This window comes from Stigmatopora argus, chromosome 4 (assembly GCF_051989625.1).
Source record: "Stigmatopora argus isolate UIUO_Sarg chromosome 4, RoL_Sarg_1.0, whole genome shotgun sequence".
Classification (NCBI taxonomy): domain Eukaryota; kingdom Metazoa; phylum Chordata; class Actinopteri; order Syngnathiformes; family Syngnathidae; genus Stigmatopora; species Stigmatopora argus.
The window spans coordinates 21,223,095-21,237,356 of NC_135390.1; the positions used below are offsets into that span (position 1 = coordinate 21,223,095).

Consider the following 14,262-nt stretch of genomic DNA (forward strand, 5'->3'; position numbering starts at 1 on the left):
AGTAAACTGAATTTTTATCACTTAATAAGGGGAATTAGCCAAAGTTGACAAGTAAGAAGGTCCGACCCGATTGGACTGACCTTTTCTGGACGCCTCGAAGCTGTCATAGATGTTAATCCTCTGGATGTCGTACGTCAGCGTGGTGTTGGGCAGCAAAGTCCGGTTCCTGTTGATGTTGTTAACTGCGAACTTGAAGGCCAGCTCCTCGGCGCTGACCAGCGAAACGGGTCCGTCCGTTTGCTCGAAAATCCCGCCTGCATCAAAGCGCATTTAAAAAAAAAAAACGCAAACACATTAGCGTCAATCATCCTGAAAAGACGGCGAGCCTCAAGTGACCGAATGAAGAGGAAACGGCGAGATAAACACGCCGCGAGTCTTTGAAGTCTGAAGCCGTAATGGATGCAACGAGCGCCTGGCGACCCATCGGGAGGTCAAAACATCTCCGTTGCTCGCCTCTTCATTGATGTGTCCTTTTATTTTCGCACAAAAGAAGAAAAGTAGCACGTCTAAGCGTGCATTACGGTCGTCTTTTCATCATGTAGTCATTTTTTCGGGACGGCGTTACCCATTTTTGTTGTTGAGCGAACAAAGGTTCAAGGGATCGGAAATCGTGACGAGCCGACTTTTTAAAAAAATAAGAAGTAAAAATATGGTGATTTGAGCTCAGGGCAGCGCGGTGTAAGAGTGGTTAGCGTGTCGGCCTCACGGTTGTGTTCGATCCCAGGTGGGTCCTCTATGTGTGGAGTTGGCATGTTCGCCCTGGGCTTGCGTGGGTTTTCTCTGGGTGCTACAGTTTCTGCTCACATCCCCAAAACATGCACGCTACGCTAGGCTAGGTGGTTGAATACTCTAAATTGCTCCTAGCTAGGAGTAGTTGGTTGTTTGTGTCATGGTGCCCTGAAATTACCTGGGTGTTCCCCAACTGGTGCCTGTATTTAGCTGGGATTGGCTCCAGCACCCCCCGCGATCCTTGTGAGGATAAGCAGTTGAGAAAATTAAAGATTAAGAGCTCAAAACAGATAAACCCTACATTTGTTTTCCTGAATTCAAAATGCTATGTTTGGAATGAGGCTAATAATATTTGGAAAAATCAATAAGTTATACGACTATTATTTTTTTACATACATATTTCAGTTGTTTAAAAACCCAAAAGAACTCAGTTGTCTTTCCATAATTTGGATCCTCTTGGAAACAAAATATTAATGTTGTTGATTCTACACGGATGACATTGTCCAAAATTGTTCGTTCTAGCGTTAGCCGTAAACATCGCGACGAGCTACCGAGCGCAAAATCCGCATTCAAAGAAATGAATCTTGGAGCTAAATCTTATTAAAGTACATTAACTAATTACTGGACTATTCACTAATTGGACTGTTAAAGAGGGCAGAATGCGCATTTCTCAGAAGCACTTTAACAAATTTGATCAGCTCCTCGCAAAAGCAATACGCTAAAGATAATTCGCTTTTAGTGAGCTGCCATTAGCTTAATGCGCCGTTTTTTTGCGTGCGGGACAAACTGTACTTTTTAAGCGCATCATTCTACTAATGGAGTAAATAACATCCATGTTGGACAAAAGTTTCAAAAAATTATAAATTTGTAGTCCGGCGTTGAAATTGATTTTTATGGTCACTGTCCCTTTAAGAGACCCGAATTTAATGAATTGGTCCAGCGTAATGAACTTGAATTAAGGTGCAAGTTCTGGGGTCGAGGGTTCGATCCCAAGTGGGTACTCACTATGAGATTGGATGTCCTCCCGGGCTTGCGTGGGTTTTCTCTGGGACTCCGGTTTCCTCCCACATCCCAAAAGCATGCATGCTAGGCTAGCTGGCTAGCAGTCTAAATTCTATTAGCAAGAATGGTCGTCCATCTCCTCCCTGCGATTGGCTGGCCACCTGATTCAAAGTGTTCTCTGCCTGGTGGAATAGGCTCCAGCACCCCCCACGACCCTTGTGAGGATAAGTGACTTGGAAAACTCTAATTTACATTCAATTTAGCATACAATTAGCTTAGCATGCATGATTTTGGGGACGTCAGAGGAAACCAAAGAACCCAAAGAAAACATATAAACTCCACAGAACGAGGACTGACCTGAGATCGAACCCTCGACCCCAGAACAGTGAGGGCGACGAGCTAACCACTCGCCCACCGGACCGCCGCCAACTGAATATTTCCCAAAATGCCCGAAGTAGTAGTTTTGGTCCTCGGCAAACAAGGCAGGTGGGATTATTTCACCATTTGAGGGTCCGCAGTGGCTCTGCTGTGACCCAAGTCTATCATCGACAGGAAGTGAAAGCAGCAAACCAAAAGGGACCAACCATGCCAAACCTCGGACGTCAAAACGTGACATTTCGTCCCCGAGGCGCCGTCGCAGATAAACAAGGCGCTGGCTTGTTGTGCCTGCGAGCCAGTTGAAGTTGGCTTCCTCCCTCGCCACGGCGACGGGTTGCGATGAAAAGGCGTATTTTTAACAGGCGTTGACTGACTTCACAGAGCGAGACGTGAGTGACGGAAAGACGGCGTGCAAAACGGAACCACGCTGCGGGTTGTTTTGCTCGTTGCTTTCATGATTTCCTTTCGCGGTGTTTACAGCCGTAACTTTTGCGTGGTCTAATTTCACAAGTGGGAGGAGGGAAAGGGAAATATATGAGCATGTGGAAGTTTTATAGAATGACATTTTTCAAGCGGTCTCTTTTTTAAAGACGTAATACGAATAGACATGTACACAGATTTTAACTTATTCAGTGTCAAATGTGTCTTTTTATGTTTTTTGTTTTCACTAAAGGAAGTTGTTGTACATATTGTGATTTTGAAGCTTGTCAATGAGTTTTGGTAATCTATAATACTTATAAAGCGTGATTTATGGATGTTTGTGTGTGTGTATGTTAAGATTCTCTCGCTACGTTTGTCTAAACCGTGCAACGTAGAGAATTAACTTTTTTTATGGTGTCCAGAAACGGCTGTCGGATCCTAATAGACGAGTGATAGAATTTTGTCACCTTCTCCAAGTGTGTAAACTCAATCTTAGACCCCATTTTGCAAAAGATATTTTTTTTAATGGCGCAACAATTTTCTTTTTTATTTTCTAAACAGGCAGGGGGACCGGCAAATATATATGAAACACATTTTAAAACAGGCCATACGTCGAAGGTGCACCTTATAGTGCAGAAAATACGGAAAATACACGGGTTTTAAGTTATTATTACCAGTTGAGAAACATATATAGTATGACATTTAGCCATATTTTTTGGTAGGCACCCACACTTGTACGTACAGTCTGTGGGAATTTATTGAGCTTGTTAGCGTTAGCTACCAGTGCTAGTGTCTCATTATGCTTGTTTTTGTGTTTGGAATTTTAGCGTGAATTATTTGTCACGACGCAATAACAATAAGCTGGCAGGCCCGCGCGAGTCGATTTGTAGAGTTAATTAACGACAGTTGTTGTGAGGGGAAATTAAAAAAATACTGTGCCGTTAACGGCGGTAGCTCGTTAATTAGCTCACGCGTTGGGGTCTGCGCTTTTTGGTCGTTTGTCAGCCTGTGAAAGTTTTGGATGCTTGGTAACCATTTTTTTAGGACTTCTACCTCAATTTGACATGAGTTGCAATGTACCCCTGCAAACGCTAATGTGACATAAAGTGGCTTTAAGCAAAATTATATTCATTTAAAATGTCAGACAGTGATCGGAAATGGTGTTTGCTGAGGTTAATTGCAAAATGACCACACACCAAAAAAATGATTAATAATATTTGACAAGACGGGGGCGGATTATAATTTTGTGTGGGTGTGTGTGGGTGTGTGTAGGTGACCCTGTCAAGTGTACTGAGCAAAATGTGTATTTTGGTTAAAATCCCCGACTAAAAAAGACATTTACTCTTTGGGGTGTGCATACTTTTCGCAGCTCTATGAAACAATTTGATTAATAATCTACTCTTGTGTTAGAGTGCAGATTATTACGGTAAATGGCAAAACAGTTACCATAAAAACAAATAAAATATATATTTTTAAGAGTAAACATGGCGTTTTCAAAAATATTTAACGACATAGAACATATTAGTTTGTCGCGTGCTCCTTTGCTGCTGTAGTTTTATTTATTTTAGTCATAAAATTTAAATGGGCTTACTTGTTGATAACGTATCACAAATTACTGGCATATAATTTTAAAAAAGGCCATATCCATTTTATGAATTATTTTGAAAAAATCCACAAAATAGAAATTTAGTGACAAATTGAGTATACAAATAGGGAGAGAAAAAATATTATATTTAAGACAGAAGTTTAGGACTTTATTTACCTACGGTAGTTTAAATTAATAGGAAACAAAATACAGCAAAATATAGACAGGAGCTTTAAAAAAAGGGGATTTATTAACGTTGAGCTGTTATTTTTTTAATTAAAAAAGTGTCATTAACAAGCAGTGCCTTCAGTAATTAGGAAAGAATGATCATATTTTAGCAATTATTCTCGAAACTTTATTGCGCAGGGATTTGAGTTTAGCACATTACAAGAAAGAATAAAAAAATATGAGTATACGTATATAATATAGGATGTTTTGATGGCATATTTTTGAGTCGATTCCAAATAACCTGATTTTGTGATAAAATATGAAATATGCAATTTAGATAACGATATCTAACATTAAAACCATACAAAAAGAACCAATAGCGAAAAATAAATCTATATTTTTTTGCAAATCAGTTGTCCTTATATAATGTTTTGATAGCATATTTTTGAGTCGATTCCAAATAACCTGATTTAGTGAAAAAATTTGAAATATGCAATTTAGATAACGATATCTAACATTAAAACTGTACAAAAAGAGCCAATAGCGAAAAATAAATACATTTTTTTTGCAAATCAGTTGAGAATTACATGTAAATATATATTTATATATAATATATTTTGTCTTTGGTATAATATTATAAAGTTGTTAAAAATGGGCGTATTTTATGAGCAAAGAGTGTTTTTTTTACTTTTTTTACCTTCCAAAAATCAACGCTCCAAAACGTTTTTTTCCAGATATTATAAATAATTCCATGAGATTTGTATTCATCATAAAAAAGCGTAAAGTGCATGTTAACATGTGTTTTGCGACAGATTACGACAGGCATTATCCCCTAATCCGGGCAAAGGCTCCCAAAATGTTTTCCAGATGGTATAAATAATACAGTGTGATATGTATTCCTCCTATGAAAGCCTAAAGTGCATCTTAACATGTGTTTTGCAACGGATTATGACGGCCATTATTAGCTGGGAGACTTGAAGGCATTCCCGAGTCAATTGACTCGTCGCCATGAATTAAAGATGAGACGCGCTTGCCTGCAGATAAAAAAAATACATTTTTAAAAAATTGAATAATGTACTGTAATATCAAGTCAAAAACCTGCAGTTAGCGCATTGGTTTTTGATATCATTATTATTTTTATGCTAAGGGTGTTCACAACTCTTCCATTAACTCATTCATGCATTCATTTTCTAAACTGCTAATCCTCACAAGGATCGCAGGGGGTGCTGGAGTTTATCCCAGCTGACTTTAGGCACCCAGAATAGGTGGCCAACCAATCACAGGTTAATTCTCACTTTTTCCTCCAAACAAGCTTATTTTTTGTCATCTAACAATTCAGAGGTATAGCAGCAATTCACGCAACGTCTTAAAAGAAATATAGAAGGATTTTTTTCCTCTATTTTTGACTCCCTACCGCCATATTTTTATCCTTTTCCCCACGACCTACATTATGATTTCTTTTCACGATACCCACCAGGCAATTTTACTGAGTTGGAAAATCTATTCAACCCGAAAAAACTAAAATAGTACAGAATCAAGCCGAGGAAGCTAACTTTCCCTCCCCGATGCTAAAACGCCATCACGTCACCGACGAAACAAGACATACAAATCAAATAATTGCAGTTAAAATCTAACCTGAAGCTTTAAACGATTACAATTGCTGAGAAATGAAAGCAAATGATAAAAGAATATGTTCTTTTATGGTCCGGAGCGATACATCATGTCGAAAAATGGCAGGGTGAATGCCGACGGCTTTTACACCGGGTCGTTTATTATCATATAAATTGAACACGGGGCCGGGCCGTTTTAATTATGTTCGGCGCGGAACCTCGGCGCAGGGCCGAGAGGCGCTCTTATTTATTTGATACGATTAGTAGCGCTCATAGCGGCGACCTGTAATGTCCTCGCTCCAAGTCCTGTCAGGTAACAACGCGTTTGTAAAATCTCATTTTATGCTCAAGCGCTTCTGCTTGGGCAATTTATCGTGGTCGTTGCTCAAGCCCGAAGCGCCCGCCTTCTTTCTCCCGCCGGGGCCGCCTCCTCCCTCCGTAGTCTCCACCCACTTGGTGTTTGGATTGCTTATTATTCACAATGCATAATCTGTCAGGGCAGGAAATATAGCGAATGCGGTAATCCCTCAAATATCGCGGCATCACGACATCGTGGATTTTTTCGGGGGATTTTTTTTTATTAAATGTTTTTACTAAATTCATAAAAATGTGAAAATCCACGTAGAAACCTGCAAGCGGAAGCCACACCCCTGCTCTCTGTTTGCTACTTGAACTCAGCACTTAAGTTTAAAAAATTTTTGTTTTATTTTATATTATTTTAATTTTTAAAAAAATAGGGGTGACTACTTTGCGGTTTTTCGTTTATCTGTCAGGGCAGGAAATATACAGTAATCCCTCAAATATCGCGGCTTCACGACATCGAGGATTTTTTGGGGGGATTTTTTTTTTGTTTTTTTACTAAGTTCATAAAAATGTGAAAATCCACGCTGAAACTTGCAAGCAGAAGCCACTCCACTGTTCTCCGCTTGCTACTAGAACTCAGCACTTAAGCAAAAATGAAAAAATATATATATAATGATTTTTTTTTTTATTTATTTTTTTATTTTCATTTTTTTAAATAGGGGTGACCCTACTTGGCGGTTTTTCGTTTATCGCGCCCAAGTCTGGTCTACATTAACCACAATAATTGAGGGATGACTGTTTTCTGACAATTTGAGTTTGATTGTTTTTTAAAGGGACAGCACATATTAATGAACATATTCATGGTAATAAACATGTATATGTAAATATGTAAGATTGTAGCCCATCAAAAAATGGTATAAGCTGTAGTTGGATATGAGAATTTGGGGGATTTATTTCATTAATATGAGGAAATTTGGGCCAGTGAGTGTATTTGAAAACATTCCAGGCTAAAATAAGCAGACGTCAGTGGAGTGCAGTTGAATAACAAGAGCTCCGTTTTTGAAAAGGTTCGCAAAAAGGTAGCGGGTATGCTTGAGGGAAAATGCGGGTTTTTTTTTTCATGTTGAATAGGACTTTAGTGGGAGAGTGGCTTTTTGCATTCAACATTCTGAATGGGACTTTGTTCCAGTTTTTTTTGAAGGGGGCTCATTTTTTTGTTACATTTTGAATAGCTTGGGTCCAACCAAGTCCAAAGACCTACTTGACTTCGGATTCAGGTTTTTGTTCATTAGTGAAGGAATGGATTTATTTTTAGGTTAAAATGCTAATTTTAATGTTTAGAATTGAGGACTATGACAGAGTGAGTGGTTAGTGTGTCGGCCTCACAGTTCTGGGGTCCAGGGTTCGATCCCAGGTCGGTCCTCACTGTGTGGGGCGTTTGCATGTTGCTTGCGGGTTTTTTTCCGGGTACTCCGCTTTCCTCCCACATCCCCAAAAACATGCATGCAAAGCTAATTGTTTGCTAAATTAGCCATAGCAATGAGTGATTGGTTGTTTGTCTCCTTGTGCCCTGTGATTGGCTGGCCACCGATTCAAGTTAGCTGGGATAGGGAAAATAAAAGCATTTAAATCTGTATTTACAGTAGGAATGGGCTACAAAGTAAGGCAGAACCCCCCGCTAGGGGGTCCGATCATACCTAGTGGCACGTTAGCATACAATTAGCCTAGCCGTATGTTTGACACAAATGACCAATGAGATTCCGGCAGCCCAACTGCGGACAAAACACCCCAAAATAGACAACTCTACGACGTTTCCAACACAAATCTTTGCAAATCGGGGCAACCGGTAGGGATAAACAAAAATATCAGAAGCCACACAAAATCCGCTTTTTCAACTAGCAAACAAACCTTTAACACAGATGACAAAACCCAGCTCCTATTATTCATGAATATTTAGTCTCAAGCGGTAACTGTTACCTTTCTCCAAGTTCAAAACAAAGTCAAACGCATGGCGCTTTGCTACACAGCTAGCACGGGGCAACCGGTAGGGACAAACAAAAATAGCAGAACCCACCCAAAATCCGCTTTTTCAACTAGCAAACAAACCCTTTACGCACAGATGACAAAATCCAGCTCCTATTATTCACGAATATTTAGTTCTAAGCGGTAACCGTTCCCTTTCTCCAAGTTCAAAACAAAGTTAAACACATCACGCTACACGGCTAGCACAGGGCAACCGGTAGCGACAAACAAAAATAGACAGAACCCACACAAAGTCCGCTTTTTCAACTAGCAGACAAACCCTTTACACAGATGACAAAATCCAGCTCATATTCTTCACAAATATTTAGTCTCAAGCGGTAACCGTTCCCTTTCTCCAAGTTCAAAACAAAGTCAAACGCATAGCGCTTTGCTACACGGCTAGCACGTGTAAGCCGCCGAGCAAATATCTGCTCGGCGGGTCAAATAGAGTCATTTCTCCTGGCCCGGGGTGGCTTGCCGCGGCGCTATAAAAAGTAAAGTACACAGCTTATTCATTCGAACGCTACGGCTAGCGAGCGCGCGGGTTGAGAACTCCCCAGCGCCGAACGGAGGCTCAGCGTAATAGCCTTTCCACCTCAAGGCTTCGGCGGAGAGTTTTATGTCGGCATTCTCGGTGATGGGTCACTTGGGAGGGGCCGCGGGGTTTCATTTTCATTCCACGCACTTCAGAGGACCTTTTAATTTTACCGTCACCCGCGCAAAGGACTCCTCCCCCGAGGTTGTGCGGTCTCCAAAGTGGAAATCGCAAGGTTAGGTAACGGAATAAAAAAAGCGTATGGTGTAATTGGTATTGATTTTCTGCATCCAGAACACAAAAGGAAACACATGGTTGGAATTCATTCACCATTTTAAGAGCGCGTTCGCATCGTTGACAGGTTTAGGAGTCAAACTCATTTTTTGTTGGTCCCTCGACTCGCTCGGATGCAGAAAGCTGTTTATAAAATGTATAAATTGGCCTTGAGACGCGTTCTTATATATCATTACAGTCATGCGGAAAGTCAATTTCATACTAATAGACGGTCCCCGTGTAATTTATATTTTGCAAAAGAGCTCAACGACAGTGTTGAAAATCAATCTAGGAACTCGATTGGATACTGCAAAAATCTGAAAACACACACGAAAAGTCCACAAGAGCCGAATCGAGAGTCTGAAAAGAGTCCGCAAGAGCCGAATCATTTTATCCATAAAATGGCCTTAAAATGGTTGAATATGACAATTTCCCTCGTATAAGCTGTACCCTTAAAATAGCCTTAAAATCGTTGAATTTGACAATTTCCCTTGTATAAGCCGCACCCTAAAATTGCCTTAAAATGGTTGAATTTGACAATTTCCCTCATATAAGACGCACCCTTAAAATTGCCTTAAAATCGTTGAATTTTACCATTTCCCTCGTATAAGCCGCACCCTTAAAATTGCCTTAAAATCATTGAATTTGACAATTTCCCTCGAATAAGCTGTACCCTTAGAATTGCCTTAAAATCGTTGAATTTTACCATTTCCCCCGTAAAAGCCGCACCCTTAAAATCGTTGAATTTGACAATTTCCCTCGTAAAAGCCGTACCCTTAAAATTGCCTTAAAATCGTTGAATTTTACAATTTCCTTTGTATAAGCCACACCCTTAAAATTGCCCTAAAATCGTTGAATTTGACAATTTCCCTCGTATAAGCCGCACCCTTAAAACTGACTTAAAATCGTTGAATTTGACAATTTCCCTCGTATAAGCCGCACCCTTAAAATGGACTTAAAATCGTTGAATTTGACAATTTCTCACGTATAAGCCGCCCCCTGATTAACAATTTCCACCTCCACGTTCATGGTTTTAATTGGGATACAAACAAATGTGTAACTTTGAAGGGAAAGTCTTAAGAAAAATCCTCGCACGTAGAATTAAATCGAGAGATTGTGAGATTAAATCGATTGCTGGATTGCACAAGGGTGTTGACAAATCATATGCGAGAAAATACAGTAGTCATTAGTTCAAGATGAAGAATAAACCTCTTTGTTTGATACGCGTTGGCGTAAATATCCGCTTGCAATTAGTTTCAAAGCATTTCACGACTGCTGCAGAACTACGTTAAATACATCTGGGAATTGCAAATGGCAAAATTAGCTTTGTTGTCGCCCCGCAAAACCGCGGCATCGAGTATTCATTTTCCCTTTTCGCCGTTACGTTTCACTTCCATTAACGTTTTGTTTCTCAAACTAAATAACCTGGCTATTGTTTTTCAATCCATCAAAGACAAAACGGCATTGGCAAGATAACCGTTGTGGTCATAAATAACTAGCGACATCCACGTGACAATATGGAATCTTCCCTAAAGACTGGATTATTTCTCGGGGTTGGTTTTATTTCCAGCGAGTGTGAAGGCGGTTATCACGATTGGCCCCTAATAATTCCCACTTATCATCACCGACTGGACCAGAAAATCAGAAATCACTCTGTATTCAGTTCCCGTTTTCCAAAGTCATTGCAGTCGCCGCTATATATAAAGCTGCCCTACTTATTATTCCGTTCCCCCTATACACACAGACAATTTTATCGTTAGACAAATGAGGAGGAGGGGCAGGTCGGACCATCGGGGACACCTTTGGCTAGTTTCTGGGACAGGAGGCGCTCAAACGAGAGGAAAAAAAAAAGAAAAAAAATTCTGGCACTTCCACTTCAAGCCCAAGGCGCTCAATCTCTTCCGTGGACTCCCTGGCACGGGAACAGAGATTATTCCCCCTGGGGGTGTGCGCGAGAGGGTCGCGGGGGTGCCATGCACTTATGAGGATTGGCAAGAGAGCCGACAGGAAGAAGCAGCCATCCGAGGGACATTAACGCACACCTACTGAACACAATTGGACATTAAAGGTAGTAAAGGTGGACGTTTTGCACGTTCACAAGCGGCTGTAAAAATCGGTGGCGTTGAGGAAGACGCTAGCAAAAAATAGCATCGTGTGTTCATCTTTGATGGCAAGAAGTAATAGTTGACATTTTTTAAAATTGAATCTTTTAGCGCATTTCAGTAGTTTAAACTACTTATAAGGCGGGAGACACCATGAATCGGTGGCCGGCCAATCGCAGGGCATAAGGAGACAAAAGGACATCCATTCATAGCTAGGGACGGTTTAGTGTTCAACCAGTTAGCCTAGCCTAGCATGCATGTTTTGGGGATAACCCATGCAAGGCCGGGGAAAACATGATAGCTCCACACAGTGAGGACCGACCTGGGATCGAGTCCTCGACCCCGGAAATGCGAGGCAGACGGACGGGAGGACCAGTTTGTTGAGCATTTTATGGATGGAAGGAGGGATGGAATAATTATGGATGGTTTTATGGAGAAATGGGTGGATGTTTTGGTGGTTTTATGGAGGAAGGGATGGATATTTTGGGAGTTTTATGGAGGAATGTTTGGATATTTTGGTGGTTTTATGGAGCAATTTGGGGATATTTTGGTGGTTTTATGGAGCAATTTTTGGATGTTTTGGTGGTTTTATGGAGAACATTTTGGATATTTTGGTGGTTTTATGGAGGAATGTTGGGATATTTTGGTGGTTTTATGGAGCAATTTTTCGATATTTTTGTGGTTTTATGGAGCAATTTTTCAATATTTTGGTGGGTTTTTTTTTTAGCAATTTTTCGATATTTTGGTGGTCTTATGGAGAAAATTTGGGGTATTTTGGTGGCTTTATGGAGGAATGTTTGCATATTTTGGTGGGTTTATGAATAAAATGGTGGATATTTTCGTGGTTATATGGAGAAATTGAGGGATATTTTGGTGGTTTTATGGAGGGATGTTTGGATATTTTGGTGGTTTTATTGGTGGAAATATGGATGATACAATCGTTTTTTTTGTGGATGGCTGGTTTTCGAGGTGTGGTTTTGGGATTATGTAGACACTTAATTGGTTTAACAGAGACCCACATTTCCACTCTTAAAGGTATTCAGATGTATGTTGAATACATTCATGTTTACAATAGAAAGAGTCAGATTAGCTTGAATTTTCTTCCCTCGAATCAAGATTGTTTGGCTAGAAGCAGGAAGTTCCAAGTAGTACATAAGTCGCCCTAATAAATTTTGTATATTAGAGATGGATTTGGCAGTCGATAAGACTTGTCGTAACACGGCCAATTTTGTACACAAATATTAAAGGGGGATTTATCTTCCGTAAGCCTTGAAATAAATCCTCGCAGTTTAAACATGTATCACACTCGTTCGTATTATTCTCTGATTTTTTCCCCAAATCCGATTAAAACACAAAGGCGACTGGAGGGTGGCGAGGCCAGGCGGGTTATTTACAAATCCACACGCATTGAATGTTAATCCCGCCGATGTGATTCGAACAATCGTGTGGTTTCACCCCCGAGCGCTTGATAGCGACATTAACAACCCGAGGCGGGCTATTTGTTACATGAACTCTGAGGACGACGACTCACTCTACGTCATTCAAAATAGACAAAGGAAAAACATACTACAATCTGTTTTATTCATATCGGGTCACCGCGAGTGCATTTGGAAATGGGCCACCAACAAATTACAGGATGTTTTGAAGATGAATGAGCTCAAAAAGCTTTTTGTATCATTTTATTTACTGCTAATCTTACTCATGCTTACTTACTGCTAACCACTTTAGTCACGTTGTACCTACTTATGTGAGCATTTATTCAATGTTGACCACTTATCTACGTTGACGACTTATCTACGTTGACGACTTATCTACGTTGACGACTTATCTACGTTGACGACTTATCTACGTCGACGACTTATCTACGTCGACGACTTATCTACGTCGACTACTTATCTACGTCGACGACTTATCTACGTCGACGACTTATCTACGTTGACTACTTATCTACGTTGACTACTTATCTACGTTGACTACTTATCTACGTTGACGACTTATCTACGTTGACTACTTATCTACGTTGACTACTTATCTACGTTGACTACTTATCTACGTTGACTACTTATCTACGTTGACTACTTATCTACGTTGACTACTTATCTACGTCGAGTACTTATCTACGTCAACTACGTATCTACGTCGACTACTTATCTACGTTGACTACTTATCTACGTTGACTACTTATCTACGTTGACTACTTATATATTATGCTGGCTACTTATTTATTTAGTACTTAATTTTGGATTCTTTATCTTTTTGTTTGTTTTTTGTTGTTATTTGGGCACTTCCCTACTTATTTATGTTGTGACTAATTTTGTTGACTACTTATTTATTTATAACTTATTTGTTGATTATTTATCTGTTTGTTTGTTGTTATTTGTGCACTTCCCTACTTATTTATGTTGTGACTACTTATGTAGACTGCTTATTTATTACTTATTTATTATTTATTTGTATGTTTGTTTGTTGTTGTTATTTGTGCACGTCCTTACTTATTTATGTTGTGACTATTTGTGTTGACTACTTATTTATTGATTACTTATTCATTGTCTATTCATTTGTTTGTTTGTTTGTTTGTTTGTTGTTATTAGTGCGCTTCCCTACTTATTTATGTTGTGACTACTTGTGTTGTCTACTTATTTATTTATTACTTGTTTATTTCTGTTTTATTTGTTTGTTGTTGTAATTTGTGCACTTGGTGGTGAAAGTTTTAAATCTCATTTTACTTGTATAATGACAAAAAAGCATTGCAATTCAATTTCAGTTCTAATCTACATATTCATTTTTGTTAGCTTACATTAAGGATCGTAACCTTGGCCAGTACACCCAGACGTTCGCGTCTAGACTTGGGGGTGTTTAGGTGTCTTCTGTCACAATAGGATCCCCTTAGTCAAAGTGTGTGACAAAACAACTTCAAAAATGTGTGAGCGATTGGATTCTTTTATTTTGATGGAGTGGCAATTCCTTAAATTGAGGCCCGACGGGGGGAGCTTAAATGTATTCTCGGCGCCAAACAATTTTGGAGTCTGTTGAGGGACAATTTGCTGAATGCAAAAATAACGTGGAAAACCTCAAAGCTGACAAGTTGATTATCCGCACCATCCACCTGCCTAAACAGCTTTTTCTTCTCCAAAT

The 14,262-nt window shown here is 39.7% G+C and overlaps 1 protein-coding gene across 3 annotated transcripts in view; it reads right to left on the bottom strand.

Moving 5' to 3' along the window:
* The window catches only part of grik3 (glutamate ionotropic receptor kainate type subunit 3), a 154,985-nt gene that overhangs the window by 59,723 nt on the left and 81,000 nt on the right, over positions 1 to 14,262 (bottom strand). For all 3 annotated transcript variants that reach the window (XR_013299920.1, XM_077597995.1, XM_077597997.1), the window contains one exon: positions 81 to 254. Coding sequence is in view for 1 of the 3 variants with exons in the window: in XM_077597995.1 (XP_077454121.1) it covers positions 81 to 254 (174 nt within the window). In the remaining 2 variants the exon portion in view is untranslated. The remainder of the gene's footprint in view (positions 1 to 80; positions 255 to 14,262) is intronic.